Raw genomic sequence first — 17,596 nt, 5'->3', positions numbered from 1 at the left:
ACTTTGAAAATGTTTCTTACCCAACTTTTACCAGCCACATTCAGTTGAACATGTTCTCTCTCTCTCCCTCCCCACTCATTTGCCCAGAAACATCTCTGTCCACACTTTGTCGCTCTGGCCGACACGTGTGTCCCCAGAGAATGTGGAGTGCAGGGGTTAATATGTCTGGCCGTGTGGCCTTGTATTGAGTTGCTCTGCTTCACTGACAGATGCACCAATGTGTGAACTGCATGCATGGGTGAGCACCTATGTCCACTACTCCAGACAGTGATGGGAAAGCAAAGACACTGACGCACAGTATCTAGTGTTTCTGTGTCTGTGTCTTTAATCCATGTACAGGTGTACTCCAACAAAGATGTGTCAGACTTAACTAAGTCACGTACGCACACACACACACAGTCTGGCACATAACCTGTCTCTTTCAGTCCCCCAGAGTAAAGTCTGGCATGCCCATCAGTAATTGTATCAGGCTGTTAGCTGGTGGTTATGAGGTTAGCTTAGCTGACGCAGCTAACTTTAGACAGGGGAGTCTTCCTTTCCTTCCCATTTGTCCCATCATAGGACAGATAGGAAAGGGAAGACTTAACTCTGGGATGGAGACGGCAGACACCCAGATAATCAGTCTTCTTTGGCAAATCATTGTTGATCAAAGCTCAAACGCTACCATTACCATCCATAGCAATTTCCAGGGGGCAAAGGTCATGCATTGGTGTCATACGGGAAACTATTAGTTTATATTAGTTTAGAAACATTTAGAATATATTAGACTGATGTGTTTAACTACTGCTGCATTTTAATCTACCTACCTTACCTACTGTACTGGATAGCCTGCACTGGTAGTAGCAATAGATAATACATGAAGAGTAGGAAGAGACCTTTATACCATTAACACTGGCTCTGTTTATTATCCCCACAGAATGTCTTTTAATGTTTAGTTGTTTTAAAGGTATAGTTTGTAGGATTTGGCGGCATCTAGTGGTGTGGTTGCAGATTGCAACCAACTGAGTACACCTCACTCCTCCCTTTTCAATACTGCGGTAACGTGAGCCGCTGAAGGGCTCATTCTAAGCTAACGAAAACACAATGATTTTTTAGTTTCGAGTGATTACACATTAATGAAAACATAGTTATGAATATTTTATTCCATTTCTGCCAATATCCCCCAAAATGCTACACACTGTTCCTTTAAATGCAGAACACAACATGTTGATGGTTTGGAGTATAAACTTAATGATATATATATATATATAGTAGTTAAAGCAACCACCAGTCAGGAATGTGTTCAAATGAATTCCTCTATTTTACATAATGAATCATAAACTTTAAATCAAGTGCTTCATGCTTTGGCTTGCAAATTTTATGGATAATAGATGTAGTGTGACACTGCAGGATTACTTTTCAAACACGAGTGGACAGAAAACCATCGAAGTAAATATGAAAATAGTATGTTTTTACTACATTCAGACCAGTTAACATCCCTCTGTTTCAGAAATTAGCCTGTTCCTGAGCTTAGTTTAACCTTTGAGCTCCTTGGAGACCAGCTTCTCTGTCTTGTGCCAAACCTCATCTGTGACATCGGGCCCAGGAATCACAAAGTTTAATCATTTTTGTTTAATGAGGCGGCATGTGGCTGCTGTTTGCCAACCACACTGCCGCTGGATTCTTTGTTGTGCTTGTTTGTATAGCTTCCTCTCTGTGCTGTTGCATTCATATCGCTCAGCATGTGGCCTGGCTCTCATTTCATTGGGGCTTTCTTCAATGTGTGCAGCCCGCTGCCAGATGAGTGTATATGTGGTGTCTGTTGGCAGGCTCTGGGCCACAACAGAGATAGGTTAGCACTGCCTGCAGGCACGAAGCCCAGCCCAGCTTGACTTGTCCAATTAGCCACCTGAGCCGTGCTAGTGGGCAAGTCAAACCAGACTGCAAAACAGAATGAAAGTATACAACATCTCCCTTCTCTTTGCCTCTCTATTTGTCCATGCCACAAGGTACTATTTTATGCCCAGTAATTAGACGGGAATAATCTTCATCTAACGACTCTCTGACAGTCTTCTCGGAGTCTGTTTAGGTTTTTAAGTCACATAATACTGACAGTTCTGCCACAGTGCACATTCACACAGAATTATAATAGGTTGTTCCACAGTATATTCCACTCCACCATAAAAAATACAGCATCTCTGCAGACCCGATTTTTTCTTTTAGTCAGACTTGTCATCTGAGATGACAGATTTCAAAGCTGTAACTGGTCTGAATTCAGTTGAGCCTGCAGCACATTTTATTTATGGAAAATAAAAAATGTAGTTCCCAGTCAGCTGGGGAAAAAGTTGCTGTTACATGAATGTTTGTATTGGATCATATCTGTTGCAAACTTTAGCAAATGACATGTTCAGAAAGTCGGCCATAAGCAATACAAATACCAAAAATACAAAAAATGAAATAGACTGTAGTATACTGAAGTTAAATATTTATTAAAAAAGACCTATTATGCTTTATACACCGATCAGCCATAACATTAAGACCACTGACAGGTGAAGTGAATAACATTGACTATCTCGTTACAATGGCACCTGGCAGTGGGGGGGATATATTAAGCAGCAAGTGAACACTTTGAACTTTGAACTTTGTGTTGGAAGCAGAAAAATGGGCCAGCCATTTTTGAATGTGAGCGACTTTGACAAAGGCCAAATTGTGATGGCTAGACGACTGGGTCAGCGAAGGCTGGCCTGTGTTGTCCGATCCAATAGAAGAGCTACTGTTGCTCAAATTGCTGAAAAAGTTAATGCTGGTTCCGATAGAAAGGTGTCAGAACACACAGTGCATCGCAGTTTGTTGCGTATGGGGCTGCGTAGCTGCAGACCGGTCAGGGTGTGGGGATGTTATGGCTGATCGGTGTATAGTTTTTGGTGCATATAAAAGGTCTCTGAAGTTACAAAGCCCGAAGTCCACGCCAAAGGGAGTTACTCTCCCCCACAGAAACACTGCTCCTGAACTGTCTGAAATGCCTCGCTTGAAGTCCCACCTTTTCTTCTGTAACGTGGTGATGTCACCAAGTAATACATTTGCATAATACCTGCCTAGCTGATAGTTTGGCACTCCCTCAAACAAACTTAGTTAGAGCGGAGTCCAAAGAGTTTGGTTGGGTTGACCAATCAGAGCAGACTGTTCTGTAAACATGTTCTAGTAGAAACCCCAAATACAAGTATATACCTGAACATGAGCATACTAGGTCCTCTTTAAGAATACTAAATAAATGTACCAAATCCATACTGAAAACTAAAAGTACTAGTAATACAAATGTAAATAAAAAAAGAAAAACGGTACAAAAAAGATGACAAGTGTATGTTAAGACACATTTCATAGAGAGGTTGTTATTTTGGAGTGAATGAGAAAGTGAGGGAATGGTAACTGACGAGGTATGCTGTAGCTTCCATTACCAGGCTAGACATTTAGTTGTTACCGTGCAGTGGATCACTGAAGCTTTCATGCTCGACAACGACTTTCTAACAAAATGATGATCAGTGGAATCAGAAGAATCAGCTTCTGTACTCGACAACGACTTTCTAACAAAATGATGATCAGTGGAATCAGAAGAATCAGCTTCTGTACAAGTACTCCAACTTGTAAGAAACAGGTGCCTGCGGGCTCGTTGTGCTTTCTGATCTGTAGACTGTGGGAATTCTGGCTACCCAAAAAAAGAGAGAGAAATGGAAACGGGGAGAGAGGCAGAGAGATGGAGTGTTTCGATCCACAAGGATATTTTAATGAGCAGGCTCCAGGGGAGCTGGATTTCATCAGTGTCTGACATGTTGTTGTTGTGGTTTTTACCAGGAGGAGGAGGAGGAGGAGGAGGAGGAGGAGGAGGAGGCGGCAGGAGACTGCAAAACAGTACAGCAGCAAACTAACTATGTAGACTCTCAAGGAGAGCAGGGGATAATTAAACAGAGAAATGTGAGAATGTGCTAATTACATAGGTAATGGATAATACATTAAAAGCATCTGTTACAGTGTTGAAGAAAATAAATTATGTGTATAATTTAGTATGTTCAAAGAAGTGGAAAAGATCAGTATTTTCTGAGATATTTACGTGTGACACATCTCTTTATTCAAGGTGTATTTGGAGAGGCTCTTGACCTACGCTGAGATCGACATTTGCCCGCTCAACTGGAAGCGGATCGTGCTAGGAGCGATCCTCCTGGCATCGAAGGTGTGGGACGACCAGGCGGTCTGGAACGTGGACTACTGCCAAATTCTCAAGGATATCACTGTGGAGGACATGTGAGTTGCTGCAGACACACCCAAAGCTAGGGATGTCCCGATATCAGAAATGTAGCAGTCGATACCAATACCAGTGAAATTCCACGATTTCAGGATTTTGACATCGACTTGGTACCGAAGTATCGCTTCTTGTGACATCCCTACCTAAAATGTTGCATTTTATCGATATGAAGGTAGTCAAAAGTGCACAGAAATGCAATGCACACACACAACTGAAAGGCCTATAGACTGAGGTCAGTTACTCTAAATATTATCAGCTGCTGCCGGTGACAATATTTTGTTTCTGAAGTGTCTTATTTTTAACCAGTTCCATTTCTTCTTGCATAACAATAGTTTTTAGGCATGAAATGTATTAAAGATAACTCTCTTTCTTTGTTATGAAGGTGGCAGGAGATGTGTTTTATTATTTCTGCATTCAAAATGTAATGTTACTCACAATTAATAACACATACTGTAGCCTTTATAGCCAACTTTTCATTTTATAATCTATTAAGAGCAAGCCAATGGCTTGAAATTGGCTGCAGCTGATACATTTAATTTATAGCTTTCAGGTTAGGCCCCAAACTCAAAGATAAGTAGTTCACTATCATTGAAAACTAGAAAAAAAAACATTTGAAAAAATGCAACCAGTGAATTATTGGAATTTTCGCTTGAAAATGCTGTAAACAATACATTTACTGTTGATCGGCTAATTGATTTCCTTAAAACGTGCTGTTTGTATTGTTATTTACCATCATTCTTAACTACTGTACCTGTCTTCAGGCTCATTCTATGCTGAGAATAGTCTGTGTTTGTGGGGTCAGCCTGGACTCAAGAGGTGCTCAGAGTCACATGTATGCTGGACATGCCTAGGGCGACTTTATCTGACACCCTGCCCAGTTTATCTTATCTTGTTGTGGCTCTTGGATTGGTCCCAGAAAAGTAGCGATACTGTAGATTGGCTCAGTTAAATACAACTCAGCCTTATGATAAAGTATTATCACATAATAGGCACAGCATGTCATTGCAGGGTGTAATTGATCAAATAAATCATGGTCCCATTCTGTTTAGTGTCACGGCCTGTAAGATGTTGTCTACCCTTTTGTTAGAGCAAGATTTATGCATGTTGGCCTCTAAAAACCATGCACCGATTATAAATCACGTTATCATGTCAACAAGCTTGAAATACGCCTGGTTTATTAGTTCCTAACAAGCTGACAACAAGAGATACATGGCTCTTACCAGATATCATCATCTATTACAAATGACATTGCTGTGTGTGCGACAGGGAAGAAGCATCTGGGGCATGAGGACCCGCCACTCTGTCCCTGTACAGCACATCCGTCACAGGAATCTGGATTATTCTGAGGGGAAACACAATGCTGTAGACGTGTTGCCACTGCTGCGACCTCTAACCTCTGCTGCATTCATCAGTGGCTGTATATTCTCGTCCTTGGGCTCAGATTTTACAGAGCAGTGACTGTAATCCACCTGTTTGGGACTCTCCTCAGTGAGAGGAGCCCAGCATGTAGTTCTGCCGTGCTCCCATATGGCAATTTTCCGGACGGTGACTCAGTGCTTGACCGGAGATTTCCTCGGAAGATCAATTTAAGTCTTTTTGAATCCATGCTCAGGAACATAGCCTGCTGAATTCCCCCTTTCCGCCCCCTAACCGGCACAAGCTTGACTGTGAAATAACTGCAGGGGAGTCTGGGAAAGGACTGTGAGGAGCGGAGAACCACAAAAAGAAATGGGGATGAGAATAGCTGAATGAGTGCCACGGCAAGAGATAAAAAAGAAGCAGCGTTATTAGGCAGAGTTTGGCTACAGTGGCGTCTAAATTTAGCCCGTCTGTTGCTGCATGCCTGCGAATGTGCGTGGGCGGGGAACAAAAGGCTAGGGAGAAGAGATGCATAGTGCTTCTTATGCAGGTTACAATGCAAAAGGAACGGGCCACGACTGAAGACGAACGGATGAAAGCGGCTGTCAGCGCGCCGCAGGAGGGATCACAGAGCTGTGCGGCGTGAGGCGATGCATGACAATAGCATTTTCAGGGATGTGGGATTAATATTCTTTCTTACACATAACGCTCAGAGCCTTTTGCTTCGATATCACTCCTTTTCAGTATGAGGAAAAGGCTTATGTTTGGGGATTTACTCGGTGAATGTGTATTGGTACCGCACATGTGAAAATAACACCCACCGTCTGTGTGAGGTGACGGATCTGCCAGCACTAACACCCCCTCTCTACTCTCTTTGTCTCCTCTTCAGTCTCTCTATACAGAATGTATTTGTAGACAGACAATTCAATTTCAAAGATCTTACTAACTTTATTATTATTTTAAGCTTGTCAACTCACACATCCTCTCTCTCTCTCTTTCTCTCTCTCTCTCTCTCTCTCTCTTTCTCTCTCTCTTTCTCTCTCTCTTTCTCTCTCTCTGCCAAAAGGAATGAGCTGGAGCGTCAGTTTCTGGAGCTGCTGCAGTTCAACATCAACGTGCCGTCCAGCGTCTACGCCAAGTATTACTTCGACCTGCGCTCCCTGGCCGAGGCCAACAACCTCAGCTTCCCACTGGAGCCCCTCAGCAGGGAGAAGGCTCAGAAACTAGAGGTGGGTAGTAGACAGAGAAAAAAACTGGAAACACATTTTGATTTTTGGAGTTCAGGTCTTCTGAATCCAATTTATTGTGGCCTGAGGATGTGGATACAATGAACGGAGGCCATCCGGCTAATTAGTATTTAGAAGTGCTTCAGCTCAACACACGTGCACGCAAAAAACACAAACGGCAGATCGTCTGCTGGGTGAAGGACAGGATGTAGGCCCGTGTTGCTGTGCAATTAGCTTCACTGCCTCAAACATATGTCCCTCCCTCCCTCTCCCTCTGCCTGACTGCAGGAAGCGTTTCAAACAGCAGTGATGATGTTGATGCTGGCGGATGCACCGTCGGCTGCTTTTTTTCTCTGTTCGACCAAAGTAGATCTTATAAAAATAAAGAGAAATTGACTTTTCACAGCAGACATTTTGACATCTTAGCAGGAAAAGCACCGGTGTAATTAGCAACATTAATAATGACTGCATTCCATTTAGTCTGGCCTGTTGCAGGGCCCTGGTGCTGCGCTGCTACTTAGTGGATCAGAGCTATTTGTTGATGTCATTAGTTCACTGCTGCTTTTCCTGCTATGCCAAGTCAAAATGTCTGCTGTGAATAAGGTGTATGTATTTGCTTCATGCTTGTGTTATTGGAGTAATATACTAAAGAAGTACCACAGTGCCTGATTTAAAGGCCCTGCACTCCTTTACAGCTGTTTTCAGTTGTTCTGGCCGATTAGACCCTTAAGGCCTTTAAACACAGGCAGCGTTTTTTTCGTGCGATTAAAAGTTGTTTTTGTAATGAGAACTTTCATGCAGAATACAAATATTACGTGGCGAAAATGCAACATACTTAATGCATCAACCAATCACGTTTTGCGGAACGGGTGGAGTTGTGCCTATATTTATGAAACAACAACACTGAGGCTCCGTAGTCCTAACCAACGTGGCAAACTTTATTACTCCTTTCAACTTTCACAAAGGCAGTGCAGACCAGATCCACTCCTTCTGTTCTTACTTTTCACAATAAAAGCCCTAGAGATATAATATTTGTGTTGGTTATTCATCACGCCCCCAGGGTTTAAAGGCCTTTAGTCAGGTGAAAGCTAGGTGATATATTGTATGTGCCTAGATATATAGTATGTAATGTCACGAAACTCTATGGACCAATGAAAATGATAACGGGCTAAGATGTCCCACACAGTTACAGGTGCAACAAAACTCACTAGAGAGTGAGGGAGATGCACACAGGCCCAGTTTGTACACGCGCTCACATGCACAAACATGTACTAAAAGGCAGGTGCAGCCGGCCCGGCTATATCAACAAAGCAAGGAGAAGCACTGATTACAACAAAGGGAGAGAGACTTCATTCTCTGCTCAGGTAGACATTACTCCACTATATCTTTACATAGCAAATAGTTGTTTGATGCTATATTAATGATCTGAATTTAGAGAACCTTTAACATTTTTTTTTTAATTAAAACATTTTTGGGTGCAATCACAGTTTGTTTAGTTTTGATACTTTAAAAAAAAAAAAAATATGTGAATTCAGTTTGTTTAGATTCCTACTGCTCAGTAGCTGATTATCACTTCAAACTCAGGTCATGTTAACACTGAGATTTTGCTATTTTTTCAATATTTTGTTTTCAGTTTTGACAGGAAAGTCACAATAGAGTAACAGTAAAAGAAAAAGAACATATACACAATTAAAGACAAAACAAAATATATAAACATATTAAAAAGGGAGGGAGTGAACTGCCTTATCTGAAATAGATTAAATAAATGGATGATCGAAGATAAATAGATTGACGCAGATTTCTCAAAATAGGTCCCAAAATCTCCATAACATTTGTTTAACCCTTTGAAACATCTACAGAATGTAATGATTTTCAGTCTAGGAGTAGAACATTTGAGGCTGTGAGCGTGCCCCACATTAATGCCTGTTGATGGCTGTATGAAAAACCCCTTTGTTGTCTCAGAATAACAGACTGCCAACAAATCTGGTTGAATCTCTTTTTAAATACCCATGAAAACTAAATACTGAATACTTTAAGCCATTAATCACACAAGACAGCACAAAACCAAAATAAATGAGGATTTTAAATCTTGATTATCTTACTTCCAGATGACAGTATACGCCTCGCCATCTCCGTCTCATTTCTGTTATGCTTCATCTTTCAGGCCATCTCGCGGTTGTGCGATGACATATACAAAGACTTGAGGAAACACGCGAAGAAGCGGTCAGTGAGTGCAGACAACCTGACGGTGGTGCGGTGGTGTCCAGCCATCATTTCCTAACACCGCCTGCAGCACGGAGACAGACCTGTCCGACATACTGTACTGTATATCTGCCTGGTAAGCAGGCAAACCAGAGGGGGTGGGGGGGCAGCAGTCCTGTGGATCAACACACACACACACACACACACAAACTCACACACACACAATCTGGCACTTTTACAAGTGTGAGTGTGCACCCTCTCTGGTTGTTGTACATAAGAGAAGTTCAACTGGCTGCCTGCACTGAACCAAACAGAGCTGAGCTGAACCAAACTCAAGTGTGTGAGTGAACGTTGTTGGAATGAAGACCTCGACCGCAGAAGAAGAGGCCAAACAGAAATACAGCTGGCAATATATATCTATATATAGATATATGTATATATATCTATATATATGAGAGACTGTGTGAAGAAAAAGAAAATAGGAAAAAGCGATTAATGCGAAAGACAACAGGCGACAACAGCGTTCCATGATTCCCTCTGAGGCTCCACTCGCTTTTTCGGCTGATGGAGGGAGGCCGTGTACATTCCTTTCATTTGAATCTTCTGTTTCACTCACTTTCTGAGCTGAAGCATGATTTTTTTTTTTTTTGACAGGCACATTTTAAAAAATTGAAATGCTCAATTCCTCAATTCCTCAATTTGTTTCATTGTTTTTGCTGGTGTTGATCTGTTCTTTTGCATTCCCATCCAGCAGAAACATCTGCGAGCAGATCACACAAAAGGAGAGACATTCCACCGTTACCTTGAGTGTACAGTTCATCCAGTTGACTGGACTACATATCATCGTATTCATTCACGCTATAGCCATTTAATCGAGGTTCTCATTCGGAGAGCTAACTATTGAAAAAGCAAGTGCAGGGGGCGCTCTGACAGGACCGGGGGATTCAACGTGTACCATTATACAGTTCCAGTTGCTCTTACAGTAACATCCAGATACAGCTGTTCACTTAAAGCAATACTCATGCATTGCTTTGTTGTTGTGGTTAAATACGATGACGCATGCATACTCGGGAGGAGACCGACTGGAAGACAGTGGTCCACTACTCTCAGTCAGACGTGAGACATACTGTAGAGCTTATGTTAATTCACTGCCATTGTCCTGACCTGTGGTGCCTGTAATAAGCTACTTTAACTCTCCCCTTTCTACCGGAGGAAATAGAACAAATAACTGAAGTATTTTTTTTTTCTTTAACATTTTGTATGGTTCTTCCAGCTTACAAAGAAACAGCACAAATAACGGATTATTGACATTTAAGAGCCACTAAACGCATGATTTTTTTCAGGGTTGTTTTGTGTAGTTCTGGAGAGAACCCAAATGAGTGGAGAAAAAAAAGCATCATTAGTGACGACTCAAACACTGCTACTAAAAAGATAGATTGTATACGTTTTGCTAAATTGTCTCTGTACAGTGTAAATACAGCGCCGGTGTGCAAAATCTGTAGACTGAGGTTGTACTGTAAAAAAAAACAAAAAAACAACAACAGAATAATGTTAGAATATTTATATTGGATCAGTTTTTACTGTACACGATGCAGGATGGTAAATATGTTGGATTCCTATGACAAATCAAGTTAAAACAAAGTGTTACGATTTAAATGGGAGACGCCACTTAATATGTTTTGTCTGTTTTCTTGTTACGCTGTTTTCACACTGCAGAAAATGCCAAGTTTTTTTTTGTGTTACATACTGTATATGGTATATAGATAATACGAGGCAATTCAGGCTTATTTTGATATTTGTTGTCATTTTTCAGATTTTGTTTTTAACCCCACTCTGTTGAAGCATTGCTAGATTCATGTTCTTATTTCTTTCCATAAATTACACAATTTCGTAAAAGGTTAACAGGCATGTGCAGTATAACTGAATACACCATTAAATAGTATTGTTAATTAAATAATTTGAATAGAGTAAAAAGAGCTTTCTAGTTTTCCTTCATCCTCCAATCCGTTGGTTAAAAAAAAAAAAAACTTTTATGTTTTTTTCCTCAATCAGTGGAACTTAATTTATTTTTCTCTTTATCTTTCACTAGTTCATTACATTTGTTTTGGTCTTGGCACACATTAAATCATTTCCTATTTCCCCTAAGCAACATTTCCTTGTCCTCACCACATTTTTAATTTGCCAGTTTTATAGACGTCTCTTTTATGATGGAGGACTATTGGACAAAAAAATGCTTTTTGGGTAACGGGGGGGAGAGGTTTCTGTTTCTGTTGCAGACAAAGAGACACTGCGAGTTGTTTCGATAGGTCTTTTTCACAGAAGACATTTTGACTTGTCACAGCAGGAAAAACACTGGTGTAAATAAGGAAATTAATGATGTCTGAATTCCATTTAGCTGCTTTGATTTCAGGTTTCCTGATATTGTGCATGCTGGCTCACTGTCACTGGAACACTAGTATAGAACAGGCCCTGGACATACATGGATACACCAATCTCATTTTCTGCATTATGAAAATGGAAATACGGCGAGGTAAATGGGAACTGTTGTGTGGGGAAAATAGGGAGGAGATAAATGATTAAATGTGTGCCCAAGACCAAACAATTGGAAAATGAAGGAGTTGAAAAATAAAAATGAGTCGGTGAAAGAAAAATAAATCAAGTTTGGGGGTTATTTTATCAACTGATTGGAGGTTCGAGGACAATCTAAAGCTTTATATTTATTTTTTATTTAACAAACCATATTATTTATTGATGTTTTGTGATATATCTTTGACTTTTCTGATAACCTTTTCCAATGTTTTGTCAGTTTCGGGGCTCCACGGTTTCTTGTATTTACTGGAAATAATTGAAACTGTCATAAACGGTTTTCTCATGAACAAATCACTTCCTGATTTGCTCCTTTCTTGACATTTCTTAAATCAGAAATAGGAAAATGTACAGGGATGTAGTAGAGGGTGAACCTATAAAATCATTGGTTTAATTATTGACACTTGAGTGGACTGATAAAAGTGTGAAATAATGCTTTTCTAATATATATATAAACTTTATAATAGTGGTTGTTTGCCTTATGATCAACTGGACTCACATTTTCCTCCACTACATCATTGAATAGACAGTAAACGGTTTGCTTATAAATATCATGACATAACCTGAAAAATGTCTGAAAAGGGCACAAAAAAAGCATTTTTCATCATAACACAAAAGGTCAGTTGAAGGTCCAATTTTTACACGTGACATCAGCATGCCCTCCTTCAAGCCTCTTCCTTATTTTGTGCACTCCACGTCTGTGATTTAAGTTCAGTTGTTTGTCGAGCTACTAGAGAATCAGTCAGTCAGTCCGGTCCGTGAGATTTCCAACCCTGAGCAGCGGGTGTGAGACGGGACAGAACCGAACCAAAGTGGTGGAGAAAATGAAGGACGATCCTGTTGGATGTGTTGCTCTGACCCAGCCCACACTTGCACATGAAGTATATATAAAAAACTAGGTGTTGGGTCTTGAGAAAGAGAACTGTTGTCTTTGCATGGTGCTTTGAATGAGTGGAAAATGTGTCTTTAGGAAAGTAACGTTACTGGAGTTGCTGTTGTGAGTTCAAACTGTTAGAGGTATTCAAAGATTGTATATCCTATTTATTGTATGTGTGTGCATACAGCCCAGTCTGGTGTTTTCCTAGACCCAGAAGTATAAGCAACTATGAGTCCTGAGGTGGAAAATGTACTCCCGACAGCAAAGACCACGGGCCGTGGCGTCCTGTCGGCTGGTTACTAGGTGTGTGTGTCATAGCCTTGTGCACTGAACTCTACCTCTGCATAGAGTTTTACCTTTTCTCTTCATTTTTCTTCCTCTCTTCGACGACAATTTTCACACATTCAGCTTCGATCATGACGATTTCCCGTGCTAACATCAGTCAACTGCTGTAGCCGTGACATGTTTTTCTTGTTTTTTTCATCGATTGATATTTTCAACATGTCGTGCTGTATTCTGTTGTTATTCTTGTTATTGTCAGCGTATTATTTTCTTTTCAGTGAGTCATTCTGTTCCCGTTCTCAGTTTGCCAAACTCTCTGTTCTCTCTTTTTCTCTGTACGTTTTCAACTATGATTTAAAGAACTGCTCCCGATTCTTCTCTTCTGAAGCAATGTTTAGAAAAACCTGTGCAAGAATTAAACTTTCAGACCTTGCAATAAACCCTGTGTGTGCCTCTTTGTTTAAAGAATCACCCAATACACACACACTTTTACTCTGAGAGCTCAAACTCACGGTTGCTTCCACGCCGCTATCACAATATTTCGAGATGTACTGTATTGAACAACTGATGTGACACAGCAGGGTTTCTTCTGTCAGAAAGAACCATTTAAATGGTTTAGAGCGAGTGGTAATACAGAGATTACACTCTGCCATATTGTCACTGAGGGACACATTTAATCCTCCGTGTTAGCCTCGATTTGCATTTCAATCGCTGCTCTGGTAATTGCTATACAAGTCAATTCAATGAGACGGAGAGGTGCTGTGAGCTTTTAGAGAGAGCAGTTGCCAACCATCTCTTATAAAACACATCAAACATGAACATTTGAAATACTGTACACACAAAGTCACCTTTGAAACCCCATCTCTCAGGTTAATGAACACACAGCTTACAATCTCTCTTATTTTATTTGGCTGAAGGAAGTCCAGCTTCATTCTCTATGCAATATGGTCCAGAAAGCACTGACTAAAGAGCTTTGGTAGGCATCTGTAGACTGCTATACCTCAATATACTAAATAATTAAAGTGATGTTTTGTTGTTAAGCTAATCACTATAACAAGATTCTGCATACATATGTGCTAAATGACAAATCCTGCCATAGCGAAGGTATGACCCACCCTAATCTGACTATGATTGGCTAGTGCTTGCTAACCTTACCTGCCATAGGGTTTGTTACACAGAACCATCTGAGAAGCCGTTATCGGAAATTGTTTGGTAAAGGGCAGGAACTTTTAGAAAAAATACTTGGCAGGTGATTGGATGAACCATCTGTCAATCAAACTCTTGTCGAAGTCAGTCAGGAGAAGAGCGAAAACATCTTTGCCTCTTAGCCTTCAGTGCCGTTCTTTGCTCTTCTTTCAATGAAGAAATACTCTCCAGTTCGGATAGGACTGATGCTATTGCAGCATCTACGCTAACCTCTTCAGGAGCCGCCATTGTTGTGTAGAACGAACACACGCCTCACAGGTTGCTGATTGATCTCATGACATCATGAGAATCCAGCTGCTGTGCAAGGTTGAGTACTCGCTGCTGGTTGGTTGGATTGGTTAGGTTTAGGCATGAGGAGTTAGATTTGTTAGGGTAAGAATATCATGGTAAGCCAATCAGAGGCAGAGTAATGCCTTCACTATAGTAGGATTCATAATATCTTCAACGGGACAAGATTTTGGCATCGGAAGCGATCTGATTTCTGTTTTGTAGTCTGAGTAGTATTGACCAATCACGCTCGAGCAGGCTTTGGTTGAATGCAGGTAAACAGTCAACATGTGGAGAGCAAAAGCATTAGCCGAAATGCAATCTCGGAACCCAGCGGCTGACGAAAATTAGCTTGTAAACTGACTATTTGTGAAACAATCCACAACAACAAAGACGTCGTCTCTCAACTAGAACTCCAGTCTTCCATCACAAGTTGTTAATCAGACTGTAAACAATGAGCTGCGCACAGAAAAGGAAGTCTTGGTCCGGATATCCGCTGGCTTCACCGAAACCCTAGAAATATAGACCCTTGCCCCCCACAGGCTTATCCGTCGTCAGACCAATAGCCGATGGGTTCCGACATTGTTGCCAAATTCAGTTCTTTATAGATGCTAAATATGCAGCATGCTAGGATTATTGAAAATATTTTGTAGCGAGTCACATTGATTTTAGTGCACTGTTGCCAATTCACAGACCCAACAGACATAATGCAACATTAGCATTCATTTGGAGTTGTGTTTCTGACCACTTGGCAAGGTCCAATATTCACTCTCCCTTTAGCTCTCTACCAAAAAATGCTCCACAGTGTTTACCAGCTAACTGCTAACTTTGTCTCCTGTTTGGCAGGTAGTGAGGTTAATGAGAGCGGTGAGACTCAAACAAAACGGTAAAGTTGCAAGCCAGGAAACCAAAACAATTAGCTTAAAGACGCTAAAGTGCTCCACTGAGTTGATGGGAACTGCAGTATTTAGTGTGGGTTCATCATTCCGAACGCCTCCTATCATATACACATAGAGAGGAGAAGTCCCGCCCCTTCTGGGACCTTATTTTGGAAAAAATATGTACGGTAGTCAACGGTGAGAGACCAATATTTTTGAATAGTGGCATGAATTACACATATGATGATAGGCATCGTAGCTTTCATTTTAGTTTTAAAACAAACTGCGACTTTCTTAAATTGCAAAATGAAATGGACAAACATCATATGTGTGATTCATTAATTCAAACAGGATAAAAAAATGATTTGTCTCTCGACGTTAACTACCGTACATATTTTTTTCCAAAATAAGTTCCCATGGGGTCGACCTGAAGGTGAAGGACTCTCTCTATTTTCATTTGATGCATTGTTCATATAAAAATATTGTTTAATCCAGCTTTAAAGGTCCCATATTGTGCTTATTTTCAGGTTCATGCTTGTATTTTGTGTTTCTACTAGAACATGTTTACATGCTGTAGTATTTAAAAAAAACGTTATTTTCCTCATACTGTCAGCCTGAATATGCCTGTATTTACCCTCTGTCTGAAACGCTCCATTTTAGCGCATTTTGACGGAATTGCGTTGCTAGGCAACAGTTTGGGTCCATGTGTACTTCCTGTCAGCTGATGATATTCACATCCACTGCAACCAGGAATAAACTGGGACACATTTAGAATGTTTACGTTTAAAATTGTGTTGGGTCTAAATAATGTATATTTGTGACATCATGAATGGGCAGAAATCCTGACAGCTTGTTTCAAATGCAGAGTTTCTGAATATGGGCTGTGTGTATTTCCCTGTGGATTGAGTGTTCGATACTTTCACAGTATTTATATAGGACTTATGCCTGCTTTATAATAAAAAAACATGAAAATCTCACTTTTTTATAATATGGGACCTTTAAAGTGGTGAAACCATGTTTTATCCCTCAAGACTGCAGCATTACAATGTTCCATGGGTGCCGAAGAAAAAAAAGAAATCCATCACCAACATCTTATTTCTTTTGTTAAGTCTCAAAGAGTTTTCTGCGGTCCTTTGTGGATGAATTAGATCATGAACAGTGTAACAAAAGAAAGAAAACAAAGACAATTGTGAAAGGGAACATCAGTTTCTTATTCTGCATCATAATGTTTAACCAAATCACTGTCTCAATGTGCTGTGGTGCAGTATGGTGGCTTATAAAAGCCTTCTGAAATTCTGTTGGGATGTTTGTGCCACACCTGTGCATTGATAAGGGATAGAGGCTTTTTAGGCCCAACACACTGCTAATAGGGACATGGGGAACAGCTGCGGGCTCAGGTGGATAATCATGATGACTGAGGCGGGAAAGCTCCTAAGAAGCAGCTGCTGGGCAGGTGGGGGATGGCAGGGACTGAAATGAAAGGGTAGTTAGTATGCATGGAAGTGGCACTAATTGTTGGAGTTCTAATATTGCCAATATGGCCTCAAAAAAACAGCCATGAAGGGCATTCACACTCTAGTAAGACACAGTAATCCATGAGCTGAAAGGCAGCTATTTCTCCCTGAAAATAAACTAAGGCTCACAGGCTTTGAGGAAACTATTATTGCATTTCTTTTGACTTTCATGCAGCTTACATCTGTGATAAAAAAAAAAACAGCGTCAAAGCAGATGACACAGAAAGTAAGGACAAAGAGTTCTTGCCTTCTTGCTTTGTGTACCAATGAGTACAGATCAGTCCCTGTGGTTATTATCGCAAATAAAATCTGGAGTTTTTTTTTAGAGTGTAGCAATCAAATATACCTAAAGCTTATCACAACAGGAGGCACATGTTCACTTCTATTGTTGGCTGAGGACAAACAAGTGCTTCTAATATTACATCAGGAAACAAACGTATACAAACGTGATGATAAAGAGCTGATTTCTAAACACTGAGTTCAGTATATAAGAATATCTATCTACATCATCATAAACATGATAGCTTCACAAAAATGTCAGCAACTATACTGAAGGGGAGCCAATAATGTAAGCAAAAAAATATAACAAGCATCAAATATATTAAAGGGCGGGTCTATCTGCATTTTTTTCCATTTTCTTTTTCAAATGGAAACGCCCACTCCCACACCCACCCACATGCCGTTAGCAAAAAGCAATGATTTAGGTTACCAAAATAAGCTAATCATGAAGCTAATCAATAAGGTTATGAATAATATGAACGCCAGCTGAGTCAAGTATAGGAAAATAGCATTTGATGCTAAAACATACGTACTTTGAACACAATTTGAATGTTCAGATTTGAATACATAAGGAACACCAATGGGAAGCTACAGAAGGATATAAAAACTAAATAAAATAAAATAAAAAAAGAATAATTAAAAAA

The 17,596-nt window shown here is 40.4% G+C and overlaps 1 protein-coding gene across 13 annotated transcripts in view; it reads left to right on the top strand.

Annotated features, from left to right (window-relative positions):
• The window catches only part of ccny (cyclin Y), a 50,741-nt gene extending 37,493 nt beyond the window's left edge, over window positions 1-13,248 (top strand). For all 13 annotated transcript variants that reach the window (XM_037756872.1, XM_037756881.1, XM_037756877.1 and 10 more), the window contains 3 exons: window positions 4,109-4,275; window positions 6,702-6,864; window positions 9,026-13,248. In XM_037756872.1, coding sequence (XP_037612800.1) covers window positions 4,109-4,275; window positions 6,702-6,864; window positions 9,026-9,142 — 447 coding nt within the window. In that variant the 3' untranslated portion in view covers window positions 9,143-13,248. The remainder of the gene's footprint in view (window positions 1-4,108; window positions 4,276-6,701; window positions 6,865-9,025) is intronic.
• Window positions 13,249-17,596: the final 4,348 nt, after the last annotated feature.

The sequence above is a fragment of the Sebastes umbrosus genome, chromosome 21 (assembly GCF_015220745.1).
Source record: "Sebastes umbrosus isolate fSebUmb1 chromosome 21, fSebUmb1.pri, whole genome shotgun sequence".
NCBI classification, from domain to species: Eukaryota; Metazoa; Chordata; class Actinopteri; order Perciformes; family Sebastidae; genus Sebastes; species Sebastes umbrosus.
The sequence above is the reverse complement of the archived record's forward strand: the minus strand, read 5'-3'. Positions and strand labels throughout refer to the sequence as shown.